Source organism: Magallana gigas, chromosome 7, assembly GCF_963853765.1.
Source record: "Magallana gigas chromosome 7, xbMagGiga1.1, whole genome shotgun sequence".
NCBI classification, from domain to species: Eukaryota; Metazoa; Mollusca; class Bivalvia; order Ostreida; family Ostreidae; genus Magallana; species Magallana gigas.
In genome coordinates, this window is record NC_088859.1 from 46,497,657 (window position 1) to 46,517,817 (window position 20,161).

Genomic DNA, 20,161 nt, shown 5'->3' on the forward strand with positions numbered 1-20,161 from the left:
CTCAGAATGCTTGTTATACTGAATGTCCTAATTTTAGAGATATTTTTAGTGCTTTTATATAGAAATGACGCGAATTCTAATTCAATTTCAACTGTTATCCTCCCAGACTGGCACTATTTATTTTATTATACTGAATGTACTAATTTTAGAGATATTTTTACTGCTTTTATATAGAAATGACGCAAATTCTACGGCGAACCGTACGCGCATGTAACAATTTGTGTTACAAGTGTGTTGCTAACGCTGAGGGTAATAGAACGGATTATCATCTGCGTCTTAACCAATGATATTTCAGTATTTAACATGAAAGTATAATAAAATATATCGTATATAAAGTGCATCATATCATAATACAATGTTCATTATTATTTCATGTATTTTACAATATCAAATCACTCTATAAAATATCAGGATATTATAATATATTGTATCATATAATATGATATAATTTCATATCATGTTTTATCACATGTTACAATATCATATAATATTATATAAATAGTGCCTGTTTGGGAGGGTAACAGTTGAAATTGACACCCCGAGAAAACCATTGTCAACCGACGCGAAGCGGAGGCACTATTTATTTTGTTATACTGAATGTCTTAATTTTAAAGAAAACATCACTGCTTGTAGATAAGAATAACGTGAATTCTAAGGCGAACCGTACGCGCATGATTTTCGCGCATGTAACAATTCGTAATGTTACCCGTTGCTAACGCTGAGGGTAATAGAACAACTTATGAACTGCGTCTAAACCAATCAGATTTCAGTATTTAACATGAAAGTATAACAAAAGATCATATTATATATTACAGTATCATATGATGTGATACAATATCATATTATATGATAAAATATTATATCATATAATTCACTTCATAGGAATCATGATAATATACACGTATATCATAAATTACATCTATAAAGCCTTGATGAAGGAGTTCAGTTCCTGTATCTAGGGCTTGCCTTATGTTTCAAAACCAAAGTTGAGTGTGCCATAATAGTCAGGACAATTTTTTTTCCAACAATTAAACCTGTATCTAACTACTTAAAACACTTACACCTGCTCAAGCATCAAGATAATTGTGATCAAGCTTTTTATCTGAAGATATCTCTATTTATATCAACTGTTTTAGTCTGACTTGGTATGAACAAAATAATAATTTACTTCATTTCATAACCAGTTCTAAGCCCCTAATTTAATTTGAGTTGTTTTAAAATTCTAAACCTGCCTAAGGGTCTAGATAATCAAGATCACTCTCAGTATCTAAGTTATATAATTCGGGCTTGCAAGTTTCAAGAAGTACTATTATAATTTACATAAACAAGTAGCAAGCTCCAAAAACCTTAACCTCCTCCAGCATCCTACACTTATGGCTCAGCATCCAAGCCTGTGAATTGCATGGGTATCGCAAGATGCATCATCTATCTAAATTTGTTAAAGATTGAATCAATAATAACGAAGATTTGTCTATAAAAGGGCACCTGCTCCAAAAACTTTGACCAGTTCCAAAAACCTCAACCTCATCCAGCAACAAAAGCCTATGGCTCAGATTCAGCATCCAAGGTTATGCAGTGCATTCTTTAACCAGCTGCAAAAACCTTTACCTCATCCAGCATCCGAAACCTATTGCTCAGATTCAGCATCAAAGGCTGTGGTATGCATCAGTATCACAAGATGCACCATCCACCTATGTTTGGTGAAGACAGGACCAGTGGTAACTTGCATAAGGTCATCAAAGGGCACCTGCAAAAACTATAACATGCTCCAAACATCTCAACCTTCTCCAGCATCTGAAATTTATGGGCCAGATTAAGCATCCTAGACTTTCAGGTCCATAAGCAGGTCCAGATGCATCATCCATACAAGGTTGGTGGAGATAGTACAAGTACTAATTTAGATACAGGACCATCACCAAAAACTTCAACCAGGTCCGAATGCCAATGGCGAGGGTATGGTATAGCATAAGCTCCCCCTGACTTCGTCTCGGTGAGCAAAAAACCTTATACCTCCTCTGGCATCTGAAACCTTTTAAAATCGGCATTCAAACATGTTGATCATGTATTTAAGCATCATAAGATACACAATCAGTTAGGTAAAGATAGGACCAGTAATAACTCTATGATATTGCCATCCACAGGCACTTCTCCAACATATAAAACTTAAAGCTCAGATCAAGCATTCATACCTGTCAGGGCAGGGGCGTTTTCAGCAGAGCGAGTGCTCGCCAAAATATTGCAGGGATAGGGAATTTTGGCGAGCGCTCGCACGTGTACTTGTTTAAAGCTGACCATAATATGGATACTGTGTTTGTGAATTACCTGTTTTTGGCGTTAGTATTCTTCTATTTGTAAAATTTTATCATTTCACCCCCATCGAGTAACACGGCGAGGGAATTTGATGGGCAGTGCCTATTTACAAGCGGTTTTCAGCTTTAATAAGATGTCCATTAATGTAAGTTTGATGAAGATAGAACCAGTACTACATGTTATAACTTAAATATGGCCATCAAAGATCTACTATTTAAAAACCTGAACATCCTCCAGTGAAATTTTTGGCTTCAGTATCCAAGTCCCTTTAGTCCGTAAGTATGATCAGATGCAACATTCATGCAAGTTTGATAAAGTAAGAACCTGTAATAACTTAGATTCAAGACCTGCTCCAAAAACTTTAAGTGGACTCCGATGCTGAGGGTAAAGCATAATAAAATTAATGATAAATTGATACATTTCAGTATAAAAAGACTGCTAGAACTTTGGATTTAGCACCATAGGTTTATTACACTTTGTAAACATAACAAATTCCAAGCATCTAACACTACAGGATTCTCTGTGAAGAAGCTCAAGCTCCTAAAGGCAAACATAAAATAACCATAAACAGAACCGTACATTCATGTTGTCATAAAAACACATTTTACAGAAACAATTTCTCGCAACCTGTTGGCTTCTAAAACATAGCAAATTTCAATAGCATTAATAAACTGCTTAAGACTTTTAAAAAATGTAACATACAGAAAACATATCTTTTATACTACTATATCTACACAAATGATAAAACAGACTTCCAATAATTCTTATCACAGAATTTTACCAAAATTCTACACAGCTCAGAATCCTCTATACATATTGGTCCCCGCAAATGAGAATTCAAAAGAATGAAGACATATACAAGAACAAAATAAAATCATGCTCATTTAGAAAAGAATATATGTAAAGGATATGTCTTGAATTTCAATATTTTAACTACATACAGTACTAAAACATTAATGATTAACAATCTTAAAAATAAGACACCTCTCTGGTTTTCTATAAAATTTTAAACAATATTATTTTCATATTTTAAGTTGAATCTTATATTTACCCAGAAATACAATTATTTTTACAAGTGTCTAGGATGTGTAATTCTACCAACACTGATTCATTGTTACCAATGTTCAAGGAATACTGAATGAGTTAATATAATGATAATTCTAAAAATTGTTGTCAAATGTTTTATACATTGCCAATGTAATAGAAAACATGATGCTTAGTAATATCAATGATGCATATGTTAAATTATGGATTAAGTACATTTGAATAATAAATACAATACCAAAGATTTTTGAAAAATACAGATAATAAATCAAATATTTGGGAAATAAAATACTTGACCAAGGCCAACAGGATAAATTTGTGTTTGTCAAGATAGACCCCCCCCCCCCCCCCCCCCCCCCCTCAACTTCATATTCACTGTCTTGGTTTCGTTCCAATTTACAAATATCTTGCACAGGTATTTCGTGCTTTATACTATAGGACATATATTTTGTAATTTAGATGCTTACATAATCACCAGGATAAAAGATTTTAAAGATACACATTGTATAACTAGCAAAGTACAAACTTGTATGTACATGATCTTTTCATAATTTTCAAAAATATGTTACAACCATGGATTTCTTGATCAAAATAAATATAAACAACATATTGTCAAGGTCTATAAGAACCTTCCTGTGTCTCAGATTTTTCAGTACCAGTTATCCTGACAAAACTGGGGATAAATGTCCTGACTTCTGTCTTTTCCTATAGGGTTCACATCAGTACTGCCTCTGCAGGTTTTAGGCAAATGCCTTTGGTAACTGTTATAATTCTGTGTATCTTGATAAATTGGAGACAGATTTTTGTTGTAATAGTTTGAGTGCATAGAGTTTGTTGATAATGTTTTGAATTCTTTGTCAACTGCATTGAAACTTGGGGAGTTGCACCTGCTATCCTCTCTTAACACCGCTCCAGTCTTGCCACGGGAAAGTTGGATTCCATCCGGTGATTTTTTCTTCTGAAACTTGTGCTTTGCATCATACTTGTGGAATTTTATGTCCTTTTTCTCACTATTCTTTCTCGATGCTGATAATTTGAATGTATTTACTCTGCCATGACTTTCACTGGTCTCCATTTGCTTTTGGGATCTGTTTTTAAGACGCGGATCATAGACATTTGGTACAACTTCCTTTTTCCTACGTGAATGTTCATATTCAAAACACTGCACGGCTCCAACACATCTGTTTCGTACATTTTCGACAAGATTGGGTGAAACGGACTTCAAAGTGTCCACATTTTTACTTTCCAAAATCAAGCTGGAGATATTTTTTGTATCATGTTGTTCTTTATTCATACGTGTGGTGTCCTTTAATTCCACAACATTTTTATTCTCAGTATGCTCATTGCTTGTATCTTTCATCGCACAAACATTCAATCTTTCCTGTTCTCTCTTCATTTGATTTGACTTTCTGGCCTCTAGCAACTTTTTTGTGTAATCAAAAAGCCAATCTTTGTGCCACAACAGTACTTTATATTCCATAACATGATTAAGCATGCAATAATCTGGTCTTTGGAGTCGTGGATCAGTTGGAAGCTCCTTATCATCTCTTTCCACAACAGTTTTGGGAATGTGGCGAGGTTTCACACCACCCTTCAACAGGGTTCTTCCCTCAAAGAGCATTAAAGTGTCAGAACCATTATGTTCTGATGCAATGGATGAAGGTGTGGATTCCCCTTGCTGCAAACTACTGTGATAACCACTGGGTTTATTTGTTACTGCATCTTCTTTGTTCTTGTGTTCTGCATGTGAATTTTGTTGCAACTCATGATCAATGGTGAATCTCTTTTTTGGTGGAACACTGTTCTGTTCAGCATAGAAAAATGGTCTTTTTGGAGCTTCAGATGTATTGTTGACTAACTTTGCATTAGTCAATGGAACAGAGTTGTTTGCAACATTGTTGTAGGATCCCTTCCTTCCAATGGTTTCATCACATTTTCCTGCCCTGGTAGAACCCTGATTAAACAGACCATTATCCCCAGCTAAATTTCTATCATGTTTCCCAAATTTTCTTGATGACTCATTTAGACTGTTCTCTATTTTGGATCTTTCATTGTTTTTTAAAGCTAAACCATGATTGTTTATCCCACAAAATGGGGAATTGGATGTGAGCTTCTTGTGTGTAAAACCTGGTGCAATCAAACAGTGATCTTTTCCTTCCAACTTCACACTCACTTTTAAGTTGTCATACTTTCTCTTCAGGATTCCCTTCTCAAAGTCCATGAGTTCTTGGGTCAGAGGGTAGACACCGGTCCCACAAGGGTCTCCTTCACGATTTCCCAATTCTGTAGTGATATTAGAGATTGACCCAAATCTATCTGACAATAATTTCTTGGGCTTCCTGATATTTCCACGATATGATGATTTTGTTCTCTCATCTTTTCCTTCTGTAAGTCTACTGGATGTCATCTGCTTATTTATGTGCAGTGCCATTACCTGAAATTAAATCAAATTAAGTTTCAACACTTCTGTAAGCATGTAGTCATTAAAACCTTATTTATCAACATCAATGCATATAATGCTATACATTGAATGCAATTTTTCTTATATACCAGTAAATAAAACATCAAAGAAAGAAGTATCATCATGTATAGAATGTTTGTTTTCTTTTGTTTTGAACAGGGATGTACAAAGCATCTTGTTTATTACTGCAAAGTGTCTGTAATGATAATGAAAAATATCTGGTTGTCTACTAATCTGGGTCAATACTATAAAGTACGAGATTAATACTATAAAGTTTGATCTCCAATAGGCTAAAGGTTCAAGTTTTCAGGAAACCGAGCAGACATTTCCAAATCATCAGTCACTTGAGTCATGACCTTCAACTATGTGACTTGAAATTAATGGGAGTCATCTTCCTTATAAATAAGCAGGGTACAATCTGACCAACTTTACACAAAGTACCTCTAGTACTGTTATAATATGTGGGGTGGGGGGGGGGAAGAATAAATGAAACTACAGTAAGTTAAATATAAAAGACAGTATATTCTTTGAAAAATTTCTGTATTATTCTGCACAGATCCTTACTTGGCATGCACATTGTACATGCGCGTCTTTCATACAGAGTGCACAACATCTACCGGTACATCTTATTGTAGATCCGGGCTGCACTACATCCAGCACAGCAGATAAGTGATAGTTGATCCAAGAAAGAAACATTGTAAACATCATTTTTATCAGTTTCTAAAAATGCACCATTTTCTAAAGTCCACACTGTCACTGCACGATCTGCTACTGTGTATGGTATGCGCATGTGCAATGTTATAACAGGACAACACAGGAAAACGGTTTACAATGATCGAGGAGTTTGGACATATCAGTTCCTGGATTTCAGTCTGTTTTGTTTCATCTTTCTTTGGATATTCTCTACCAGTGCAGTGGTTGACATATTATTTGTGTTCAAACACCTTTTTATAAAATTTTCAGTCTAATGTAACATGTTCCGGTAAATAAAATACCTGAAAGCGATGAAGCCTGCATAGTGCTCTCGGTCTTAATAATGCACATTTCATAAATTCATGTCCGACTAAGGTTTAAGCTTCTAAACATTTCTATTACAAGGTATGGTCTAAAGAGCGATTATGAATTTTTTTTACAATGACCTTGAACTTGCAAAAATGATCTTAGGTCAGTATCACGACACACCCTCAGGTCATATACAATCTATATGTGAAGTTGAAACTTCATCTGTTTCTCCATCAAAATGTATACAGCAGACCCAAATCATGCACTTTTTCGGCCGGTGACTTAATTTGAACATTAAAAATGACACTGGATTCAAATTCATAAAAACAACATAGGCATAAGGTCATAAGCAATCTTTGTGTGAAGTGTGACTTTCCAATGTTTCTCTATTAGAAAAGTATAGATGAGACACAAATTAAGCACTTTTCCTTTCAGTGACCTTAAACTAGCCCAAATGACCTTGCTTCGAAATCATGACACATCAACAATCCTTTACAAGTCATAATCAATCTTTGTGTTAAGTTATAGGTTCTATTTCCAATGATCCCCAATTAGAAAGAAATGGACCAGATATTAGAACCACGTTTAGGGTACCCTGTTCACCCTCTCACGATTTTAGGTTGATATGTCAATTCCAGTACTTTTTCTATATAGTGATTTCTATCAATCGGAGCAAAAATGCCTCATATCACTATTCGCATGCCCAGTCTTTTAAAACTCCTTGATCTAGAGACAAAAGGCATTGCGTAGATATCCGAAATGGGCAGTAACATTTCCTAGGTTTTTAAAACAGTTAGAAAAAGTGTATGATATATCTGTTTTAAAATATTGTGTTGTTTTGGTCTTTTTCAATTTTTGAAGATTGTCATTATTCATAAATGCGAACCTTTAAAAAAGACGTTAATTCATGACGCTGTGATGCCACATGTATATCATGCTATAAACATCAATAGCTTGTTGAAGGGGCATGGTCACAATTTTGGTCAAAAATTAATTGTCCGATTTTAATGTTTACATTGCCTAAGTAAGGCATTTTTAATAGGCAACTAAAATTTGAGTATCATCCGTTGAGTTATAAGCAAGTTACAGAGCTTATAATTGTTTGCTACATAAACAAAGCTTTTATTTACGATACATTTTGAATGTTGAAGTGAAAATTTCAGTTTTAGACCTGAAATGATTGTGTTAAACATTAGAAACTGTTTATTTATGCTTAAAATGAAAAAGAAGATAGACAAATCAGCTTGAAATTTTTTTTTTTTACTGGTATGTCAAACCAAGTCATAATTATCATACCGCGCATTAGCGCGGTATTCAATTTGTCTTCACCGCTTGGTGTGTTACAGGACAGACAACATCCAAAATTAAGCATTCAATGCTTAAATATATAAAGTGATCATTTTTATATACATTGTATTTACATTTTCCAGTGTCTTTGCCTGTGATAACACTACGTATCGATTTTGTACTATGTAACTCATAAAGCCAAATTGAGGCGCCAGCGGGGTTTGCTTATATATTATACAAATATTGACTAGGGTTGAGGGCAACATTGATTATATTAGCCAACGAGGGACGAAATATTGCCCAACGTGAAGCGGAGGGCAATATTTTCAGCCCAAGGGGGCTTATATCACAATGTTGCCCGAAAACACAGTCAACATTTGTTTTGTTATATGAAGAAACAAACCAAAATTTAAGAAAGTAATTGAAAACAGATCGCCGTAAGTTTCTCAGCTCAACAAAGAATTCACGAATTCAATTTTGTGCGGCAAAGTTCATTTCCAAAATATCCTTAGCATCAAACGGTCACTGGTGATATTTCGCCGACTGTAAGAATTAACATACAGATGTTTTACCTGATTTTACTTCACAGTAATTCGCAAATCCTTATATCCATTATGATAGCAAACCGTCGCATTGCGCGTCCGTTGTTTACTTGCCTTGACTGACTGTCTATTATGACGTCACTTTGTTTTGGAGTCGCGAAGAGTTATTTACGTCATCGTTTACGAATCAACAAATCAGAGGCGATTATTTTAAATACTAGAGGGAATGTTCTCTAGATATTATTCCTATATCAAATATCAAAAAAATATTGACTGGTCAATATTTTTCGGACAAGCTAATATTACAATTATTGACTAATATTCTGTATAGAGTTTTATAGTGAGAATATTTAAATATTTAATCGTACGATGGTTTAAAATTATATAAATATAAGTAATAAGGAATCATTCTTTGAATATTATGAGGTGATAATTTCGGTCAGGGCGTGATCAAATCTATCATAAAGCCCTTCGGGCTTTATTGAATTTGATCACACCCGACCAAAATTATCACCTCATAATACTCAAAGAATGATTCCTTATATCCTTTATTGAAAAATACAAAGGATAGAGATGACCAGGGAGTAGTTACATAGATATCCGTGATTTCCTGGTAAGTATTTATAAGCTTTAAATCTCCCAATAATGTTAGAACCTTTTTCTTAAATCATATCTTTTTTTCAGAAATACAAGGAAATTTTTATTTTCAGGGCTCAGCACTTGCTGTTTAATTTTTGTTCAACTTAAATTCCTATCGTTTCCTTCTTTAACATTTGACATTTAGTGACAATTTTTCATGCAGTTGAATACCGAGTAATAATCAATCAAGTTTGTTCTAACTACTGTATTTATTGTCAGACCAATCATCTTTTTTTCAAACAAAAATTCAGTTATCTTCTCATCTTCGCTAGCCAAGAATTTCTGATCTGCACCGCTCATGAATCCTTGGCATAACGTGTAATCAAAAGTCAGGATTTTTTTCCCTGGATTTTGATTGGGGTTTACTAAAACTGTTTGACCAATCAAAAAATGCAAAACATATCTGATTTAATTGACAATGTTTTTAAACTGTTTTAAATATTCACGAGTGTGTCTCTAATACGAATAGCTAAAAAACCCTATTTTTCAAGTCTTTCTGTTTGAGCCTTTATGATACAGGTAGCATGGATGCAATAACAAGACCAAGTACCACGTAATTGTGTATCAACAGAGGCATGCACTCATAGATGAAGGATTTACGGCTCCCAGTCTTACACCCTTCGAATGAATACACTCTATCTGTAACATTTAACAATATTCCTAATGTGTCATTATCTATGTCTATGGAGGCTGCCATTACTGCACCAGTGATGTTAAAAGTAAGGCATCTTCATCATTTTTGGCTGATTTATAAATTGGCTGGGAGATCACATGACAAAAAAAAATCCCAACTTTTGATAGCACGATATTGTCAATGGTTTGTGAGGAACAGTCCGGATCACAAACCCTTGGCTAGCGAAGATGTATTTTTCTAAAAAAAAAAATTGTTTTTTTTTTTAGAATATCCCAGACTCTACTCATGCTCCAGTTTATAATAGGCAGTTACACATACTGGAAGCCATTTATAAATTCCGAACTTCAATCCCGACCTTTAATAGGCTACTGTACTATACTAGTACATTTAGAAAATATTGACACAGCTAGCCCTAGCAGCAACATAGAACCATTTTCTTTTCATGGTCATATCCACCAGGAGGAGTCAGCACCACTTTTATATGAAACTTAATCTGCCATAACCAACGCATTCAACACTCAATCTGCAACTCATGTTCTAAACCGGACCACCTGCCATTGCCTTTTTAGAATTCACATAGATATAAAAATGATAGAAAATTGAAAAGATTGAAATAAATAAGTTCTGTCATCAGATGCCCACTGATAAGAAGTCTAAAATAAAGTACGCATATCAATTTATCCAATCTACCAGTATTATTTATAATTCATCCGTCAGATAAAAAAGCAATTTTGCAGTATTTGACCAAGACAACTCAAAAATATAACCACTTTTTAAGTAGTGTTGTATCCTCCCAGAGGAAAGTGCAAACTTTGGCCTTCTGGGTATAAGCTGTCTTAGAATAAACTGACTGACCATCCAGAAATTTTTTCCAGGGGGAGGGAGGTGTCCAAGGGATGATATTGTTTTCCAAGGGGGTCTGAGGTCTATTTTTGGGTATTTGACTGCGATTTCCAAAAAGCCCTGTCAGCAAGGCCGGTACAAATTTGTCTGGACCGATAACTTTATGGAAATTATTGGTCCAAATGACCGAAGGAAAAATTTGGCCATGATGCTAATTCTTGTCCATTGCGATCGGAATACAAAGGTGAAGGTCAAATAAACAGCAATGGTGGCAATGTCGTTCAAGTTTGTAGAAAAGAGATGTCACAACATCCGGGCCAATTAAAAATATCTTACGAGAACACCAATGGTCATTGTGTGTTCCAATCTATGATAAAGTATTTCATTATCATAGTTCAGGCATGCCTGGTCTGCTTATCAGCCAACTTGGAACGACCAGGGATGTCTTTGTTATTCTTTTATTAACAGCAGCTGCTGTTAAAGAGTTGACATAACAATAATTAGTGTAGTTAAGACACCAGAGAGTGCCTGTGAGAGAGTTGTTGAAAATGATGTTGGCTCAGAAATTAAAAAAGTAGTGGTAAAATGAAAAGACTGGTAATAAACTGACTTATCAGAGGCACTGGACCTGAATACGAAATGGAATTGTGTAAATAACAATAAAAATTATTTCAGTGGTGCACTTTTTTCTTTTTTACATTTATTACACATTTCTGGTCCGATAGAACTTTGTCCGGTCTGACAGAGCCTTTCACTTTGTCCGGTCTGACAGAGCCTTTCACTTTGTCAGACCGAATGTCTGACAGCGATAAAAATATTTCGACAACTCTGGAAAAAGCAGAAATAAGCTTTCACTGCAATGTTGTACTCCTTAGCATAGTTTATCTTTACAAAGAGAAGAAACAAAAAAGGTATGGAAGAACTCTCGCTTTACAATAAACGATCCATCACCTTTTTGATGAATGTTCTATCATCAACACAAAGGAATTCTGGGATTCATTAAAAAATTGTTGATGATGCTTGTATCGACACATTTAGCTTTGGCTTGTTCGTTCTGGCAGTAAGTCAAAAAAGCTTTGTTTGCTTGATTTCATTGTTGCATGTATGTTCCATAACAGCCCCTTTTTAGTCCATTGCCATATGTGCCTCATATTACACTGCCAATCCCAGCAGTCAATAAATTCACCATTTTGTATACAAATCATCCCTAGCTCAGCCTGCAGTCAGAACCCCTAATATGGGAGTCATGAAGAGTCCTTGGGTTAATTCCAACAACTGTTACACTGAGAAACAACTAGCATATTTTTTAAATGCCTTTGGTCAGCATCACATATATGCGAGATGATCATTTGTTTAAAAAAATTAACTCAACTAAAATGTATACACATGGACATCCGGTACTTTTTTACAAAGTGCAAAAACTTATTATACAAAAAAAATAATAATAATAAAACGTGTAGACCTAGATTCACGCAACACATCACAACTGAATCCTTGCAGGTTTCGCAAAGCACTCAGTGAATTTACGTACACTTCGTGCACTGCTACGCTTCAAGCAGATCATTGATGAACACATAAATGAATTGCCTTATTATAATTTACATACTTCCGTTATTTTTCCTTTCTGTCTTAACCATAAGTATTGTTAATTCTTCCAACTCGACCACTCGCAGGTTTCCTCGCACGCTCGACACCACAAGCAGAAGATCGAAAAATGCGGGAAATTACGGTTCCGATACGTAAACCTCAAAACGTTCGGATGGAATGCACTATTCCGGGATAATTAAAACCCCTTTTTTTCTTTGCCTTTCTAAAGTAGATTTTCGTAATTTATTTAATTAAAGGACTTCGTTTGTACAAAAGCTTCAGAATCTGAGGGAAAAAATGATCTTAGGTGTCGGAACCTACCAGAACATCAATTATTTCTTCCTTTGTCATTTCTCTTCCCAAACTCATCTTGCAGGCTCGATTAATTTGTTTGTGGTGTCGTGGTGATACTTTGAAAACTGCTGGATCCCGCTGAGTTGACCCGTTTGGCTCAACATTAACCTAGTTAGAAGCTGTTGAAGCAGACACTCATTCCCCGACCCTGTGACCTCACACCAGGAACTGCTGCGTGGGGTCTGTTGTTATAGGGTTATATACCCTTACTGCCAGTTTTTTTTATGTAAACATATATCCTTAGGCTTCAATTTTCCACGTATATGATAAATGCGTTTGTACCGTTTAGCACATATTTCATAATTACTTTTAAAATGAATCGATATATTAATGTTTTTTTTAAACAATTTTCTTATTAAAGTTTTGACCTATTCAAGCAAAAGTCAAATAAAAACCAAACTTGTTTTGATTTTTTTTCATTAGTGTAAATTACAAATAGAATAGATGAAAGTTTTTGCAACTAACTGAATTAGTTATCCTCTCAAAAATATCTGATTGTGCTTGGATTTCACAAATAAGCAGTTCGATCAGTATTGACACTATGAATACATAATTTATAAGGTTCTGTTGTACATTTTCGCTAAAATGATTTTTTAAAATTCTGGCCTGGCAACAATTGAATGGAATTCAAACCTTGAAATGCATATATAAGAACTATATACTGTGTATATATTCTTTTTATTTAATACATGTTGATGTATAAACGTGACCTTCTAAATTTGACAATGTTATGAACACTCATCCAACTACTTAAGCTCCCGTGAAAAAGAATGAAATTAATTTTAATTACCCATGCATCTATGTAGGTACATGTACGAAATGTTGCTATCTATATAAATTAAGCCCATGATTTAGTTTAAAATATCCTCATTTCTACCACAGGTGCTTGTGGACATGACCGTTCACTACCGACCCCTCCCCCTCCCCCCTTTCCAATTTTTTTCTTTGTATTTAAAAAAAAAATACATTATCATTAACAACCCCTTATATACATTGTATGTCTCAAGTCGAAAAATAACAGAAATATTACGATGGAAAGGGGGGGGGGTAGTGCACGGCCCTGTCCACAAGCACCTGTGATTTCTACCGACATATTCGTTAAATTTTTTCACAGCAATTTTTTAACTTGAATTATTTTTCTTCATTTTTTTATTTTTTACCAAATAAATTTCATTGTACTGACTGGATATGATTTTAACACGTAGATCGGATTATCAAATGCCTCACCGCCTGAAGCTGACATCTGAATTGGTTAACAATTGAATAATTCGGGGTGGTAAGTAGATTAATTAAGTTCTCATAAGATTTATTACCAATGCCAAAATGCTTTATTCAATTAACAGTCTGACACAAAAGTCCTAAGGACAAATCACGTAATAAATCTTTAATAAGCATTAACTCAAAGAAAAGCTGAAAAATGTTTTTACAATTTACATTACGAAATTTTCCTAAGGACAAATCACGTAATAGATCTTTAATAAGCATTAACTCAAAGAAAAGCTGAAATATGTTTTTACAATTTACGTTACGAAATTTTGCAGACAAAGATTTGTTTAAAATCATTATTCAATCTCCTTCCACAAGTTTTCATTAATCTCAACGCTTTCACAGGAGGACATATATAGTACAGGAGTACATATAAAGTATAGGAGTACATACATAGTACAGGAGTACATATATAGTACAGGAGGACATATATAGTACAGGAGGACATATACAGTACAGGAGGACATGTATAGTACCGGAGTACATATATAGTACAGGGGTACATATATAGTACAGGAGTACATATATAGTACAGGGGTACATATATAGTACAGGAGTACATATAAAGTACAGGAGTACATATATAGCACAGGAGTACATATATAGTACAGGGGTACATATATAGTACAGGAGTACATATATGGCACAGGAGTACATATATAGAACAGGAGTACATATACAGTACAGGAGTACATGTATATTACAGGAGGACATGTATAGTACAGGAGTACATATACAGTACAGGGGTACATATATATTATACAGGAGTACATATATAGTACAGGGGTACATATATAGTACAGGAGTACATATATAGTACAGGAATACATATATAGTACAGGAGTACATATATAGTACAGGAGGACATATATAGTACAGGAGTACATATATAGTACAGGGGTACATATATAGTACAGGAGTGCATATATAGTACAGGAGTACATATATAGCACAGGAGTACATATATAGTACAGGAGTACATATACAGTACAGGAGTACATATATAGCATAGGAGTACATATATAGAACAAGAGTACATATACAGTACAGGAGTACATGTATAGTACAGGAGGACATGTATAGTACAGGAGTACATATACAGTACAGGGGTACATATATAGTACAGGAGTACATATATAGTACAGGAGAACATATATAGTACAGGAGTACAAATATAGTACAGGAGTACATATATAGTACAGGGGTACATATATAGTACAGGAGTACATATATATAGTACAGGAGTACATATATAGTACAGGAGGACATATATAGTACAGAAGTACATATACAGTGCAGGAGTACATATACAATACAGTGGTACATATATAGTACAGGAGTACATATACAGTACAGGAGTTTATGTATAGTACAGGAGTACATATATAGTACAGGAGTACATATATAGTACAGGGGTACATATATAGTACAGAAGTACATATATAGCACAGGGGTACATATACAGTACAGGAGTACATATACAGTACAGGAGTACATATACAGTACAGGGGTACATATACAGCACAGGAGTACATATATAGTACAGGAGTACATATACAGTACAGAAGTACATATATAGCACAGGAGTACATATATAGTACAGGAGTACATGTATAGTACAGGAGGACATATATAGTACGGGAGTACATATATAGTACAGGAGGACATGTATAGTACAGGAGTACATGTATAGTACAGGAGTACATATATAGTACAGGGGTACATATATAGTACAGGGGTACATATATAATACAGAAGTACATATATAGTACAGGAGTACATATATAGTACAGGAGTACATATATAATATACAGGAGTACATATACAGTACAGGAGTACATATACAGTACAGGAGTACATATACAGTACAGGAGTACATATATAGCACAGGAGTACATATACAGCACAGGAGTACATATATAGCACAGGAGTACATATACAGTACAGGAGTACATATACAGTACAGGAGTACATCTATAGTACAAGAGTACATATATAGTACAGGAGTACATATATAGTACAGGGGTAAATATATAGTACAGGAGGACATATATAGTACAGGCGTACATATATAGTACAGGAGGACATATAAAGTACAGGGGTACATATATAGTACAGGAGTACCTATACAGTACAGTGGTACATATATAGTACAGGAGGACATATACAGTACAGGGGTACATATATAGTACAGGAGTACATATATAGTACAGGAGGACATATATAGTACAGGAGTACATATATAGTATACAGGAGTACATATATAGTACAGGAGTACATATATAGTACAGGAGTACATATATAGTACAGGGGTACATATATAGTACAGGAGTACATATATAGTACAGGAGTACATATATAATATACAGGAGTACATGTATAGTATAGGGGTACGTATATAGTACAGGAGTACATATATAGTACAGGGGTACATATATAGTACAGGGGTACATATATAGCACAGGAGTACATATATAGTACAGGGGTACATATATAGTACAGGGGTGCATATACATGTATAGTATACAGGAGGACATGTATAGTACAGGAGTACATATATAGTACAGAATACATATACAGTACAGGAGTACATATATAGTACAGGGGTACATATATAGTATACAGGAGTACATATATAGTACAGGAGTACATATACAGTACAGGAGTACATATATAGTACAAGAGTACATATATAGTACAGGAGTACATATATAGTACAGGGGTAAATATATAGTACAGGAGGACATATATAGTACAGGCGTACATATATAGTACAGGAGGACATATAAAGTACAGGGGTACATATATAGTACAGGAGTACCTATACAGTACAGTGGTACATATATAGTACAGGAGGACATATACAGTACAGGGGTACATATATAGTACAGGAGTACATATATAGTACAGGAGGACATATATAGTACAGGAGTACATATATAGTATACAGGAGTACATATATAGTACAGGAGTACATATATAGTACAGGAGTACATATATAGTACAGGGGTACATATATAGTACAGGAGTACATATATAGTACAGGAGTACATATATAATATACAGGAGTACATGTATAGTATAGGGGTACGTATATAGTACAGGAGTACATATATAGTACAGGGGTACATATATAGTACAGGGGTACATATATAGCACAGGAGTACATATATAGTACAGGGGTACATATATAGTACAGGGGTGCATATACATGTATAGTATACAGGAGGACATGTATAGTACAGGAGTACATATATAGTACAGAATACATATACAGTACAGGAGTACATATATAGTACAGGGGTACATATATAGTATACAGGAGTACATATATAGTACAGGAGTACATATATAGTACAGGAGTACATATATAGTACAGGAGTACATATTTAGCACAGGAGTACATATATAGTACAGGAGTACATATATAGTACAGGAGTACATATATAGTACAGGAGTATATATATAGTACAGGAGGACATATATAGTACAGGGGTACATATATAGTACAGGAGGACATATATAGTACAGGGGTACATATATAGTACAGGAGTACATGTATAGTACATGAGTACATATATAGTACAGGAGTACATGTATAGTACAGGAGGACATGTATAGTACAGGAGTACATATATAGTACAGGGGTACATATATAGTACAGGAGTACATATATAGTACAGGAGTACATATATAGTACAGGGGTACATATATAGTACAGGAGTACATGTATAGTACAGGAGGACATGTATAGTTCAGGAGTACATATATAGTACAGGGGTACATATATAGCACAGGAGTACATATATAGTACATGAGTACATATATAGTACAGGAGTACATATATAGTACAAACACGCAGGTACTCTATGTGATCCAGCTCATATATATTATTCACCAAAGATTGAAACTGGGTGTACACGTACACAGGTTAAATTAACCTTTTAAAAAAACCCGCAACTTTAAGTAAACAACGTGCACTTATAGACTTATCTATTACTTAGTTAGTACATAAAAATCAATGTAATCAAACTGAAACACGTGATGCAATATCACCATGCAGTCCGGAACGAGTTTATAGACAAAAACAAAACAATTTCGGCTAGACCAAATGTGCTAAAATTACCTCATGACAACATGTAACGTGAAATTGTTTGAGAAAATTGTGTATGTTTATAACAAAGATTTACATGTACGATGTAGTCCGTCCTCCATTAGGTTCATTTTGTATAACTTTTCCCAACTTTATAACCCTTATATTTATATATGTTTATACTTTTGTACCTCTGATCAATTTATATGCATATTTTAGTGTTATTTTTGTCCTCATAAACCATATGTTTGAAATGGTTTTGAGTGAATAAATAAATGAACTGAAAAAAAATACTCGAGACCAACCCCAAGCACCGACCGCCCTTGCCACTGAGGGTTTAATGGTTGGAACATTCCCCTGATTGATCAACATAAGTTAATGTGTGACTTTCAGATGTTGGCCGATGAGAAAATTGCCGTTGGCCCAATGTTAACTGCTTACAATGGCCCAACCGTACAAAAGTTATGTTTGCCCAATATTAAAATACAGTGGCCCAACAATGGCACACTACTGTCTGCTATATTGGTCCAACAATAAGCCATCAAGTTGGTCCGATAAAGGGCCGATTAGCAAATTGCCGTAGACCCAATGTTAAATGCATACTGTGGCCCAACATAAGGAACATTGTTGGCCCAACAAAGGTCCAATGACGTCCTGTTATCTGGGATCTCCATGTACATAGCCATGTGCATTTAACTCAATAGTAAGTTATGTAAGGAACTGCATTATTAGGATAAACGTTAATGATATGAACTGAAATGACATACATGTATAAGACATTAGGATCGATGACCATAGAAGAGCCACTCGATATACACATGAAATCGCCGAGGACCGGGGAATAAGATATATAAAATTTGGACTCGTTTAATATAGCACTTACAATCACAGACCCATAGCTAGAGTTTTAAGGATGAAAACAACATGTAAAATAAAAACAGTATACGTATATAGCTTCGCTCCAAAACAGTAAGATATATCATACAATTTCCAGTTTGGTTGGCAATCCATGGTCCTCCTTGAGAGCTCGTTCAATGGTAAATCGCCTTCATGTCAAATCTTCAGCAATCATGGCAATGTTGCTCTCAGTGGAAATTTTCCAGCAAAATTTGGACACTTTTTACCGCAGTTTAATCATTATCATTTAGACTAAAGGTATGAATTGACCATGGACCAAATCTAATCTGACACAATCAAAAATAACGGTTCATATATAACTCTATATAGCCGTTTCTACAGCTCACTGGTCTCCGCTCCACCTCTCCATAATGTGAAGTAGTCGGAGACCGGAATATAAGACGAGAGCAGCAGACTGTTGATATCTCCCGTGATTTTCACATCAATATCGCTGGCTAACAAACGAGAAAAAAGCAGAGAGTTCATGTGAAAAAGAATTGCTAGCATATAGTGAGATTTCTCAGGCAAACTATTCTCTCGGTGGAATTGACATGCAACATTTTTGGTTTGAAATGCATTTTTTTTTATTTCTAGTTAATCCTAGAATGTGATGGAACATATTTCTGGACTTGTTATTCGATATTATTTTCATTCATCATCTTGAGTTAATATTTTTTCTGTGTTAAACAGATTCTAGTCTGAACGATTTACAACAAACACCGACATTTTATAACACAATTTCTTCCTGCATCGCAATTTTGCAGAAAAGCAACCGAAAAATCAAGCATTTGTCAGAGTTTCATTTAAAAAAAACATGAAATAAAATTGTTTGCGCTGATTCATGGAAGCTATGGTAACGACGTTAGGAAAATGACAAACGTAACTGGAGAGCTGGAAATTGACGATCCATAATGATTATCAACTGCTTTCTGATTCAGTTTGATAGATCTTCTTTCCCTAGCTTGTGTCTGCATCAATATATATGTTTTGGCCGTGCATTTTATAGAGAAACAAAAACAAAATTTAATAAATCTATCACTTTCCTGTAGACGATTTTCACATTAACAAAAGTTAGCTCCTCTTGAGATCAATCGGCAGGTCATTGTTTTAACATCTATTACATAATCAACTCTATTCTACAATATTTGGAAAACGAATACTTAGTTTACAAGAACATTTACAAGTTAGTTTTAAAGGATGAG

At 34.6% G+C, this 20,161-nt stretch overlaps 1 protein-coding gene across 3 annotated transcripts; it reads right to left on the reverse strand.

Annotated features, from left to right (window-relative positions):
• Positions 1-2,755: 2,755 nt before the first annotated feature.
• On the reverse strand, positions 2,756-20,161 carry LOC105345916 (uncharacterized). 3 transcript variants are annotated; one of them, XM_066067437.1, is made up of 2 exons: positions 19,048-20,161; positions 2,756-5,788 (listed from the first exon to the last, which is right to left on the reverse strand). In XM_066067437.1, exon 2 carries the CDS (start codon positions 5,783-5,785, stop codon positions 4,004-4,006), a length of 1,782 nt encoding a protein of 593 aa, XP_065923509.1. In that variant the 5' UTR covers positions 5,786-5,788; positions 19,048-20,161; the 3' UTR covers positions 2,756-4,003. The 3 variants fall into 3 exon arrangements, with proteins under 3 accessions (XP_065923509.1, XP_011452578.3, XP_011452579.3); XM_011454276.4 differs by lacking the exon at positions 19,048-20,161 and adding an exon at positions 12,671-12,869; XM_011454277.4 differs by lacking the exon at positions 19,048-20,161 and adding an exon at positions 12,369-12,518.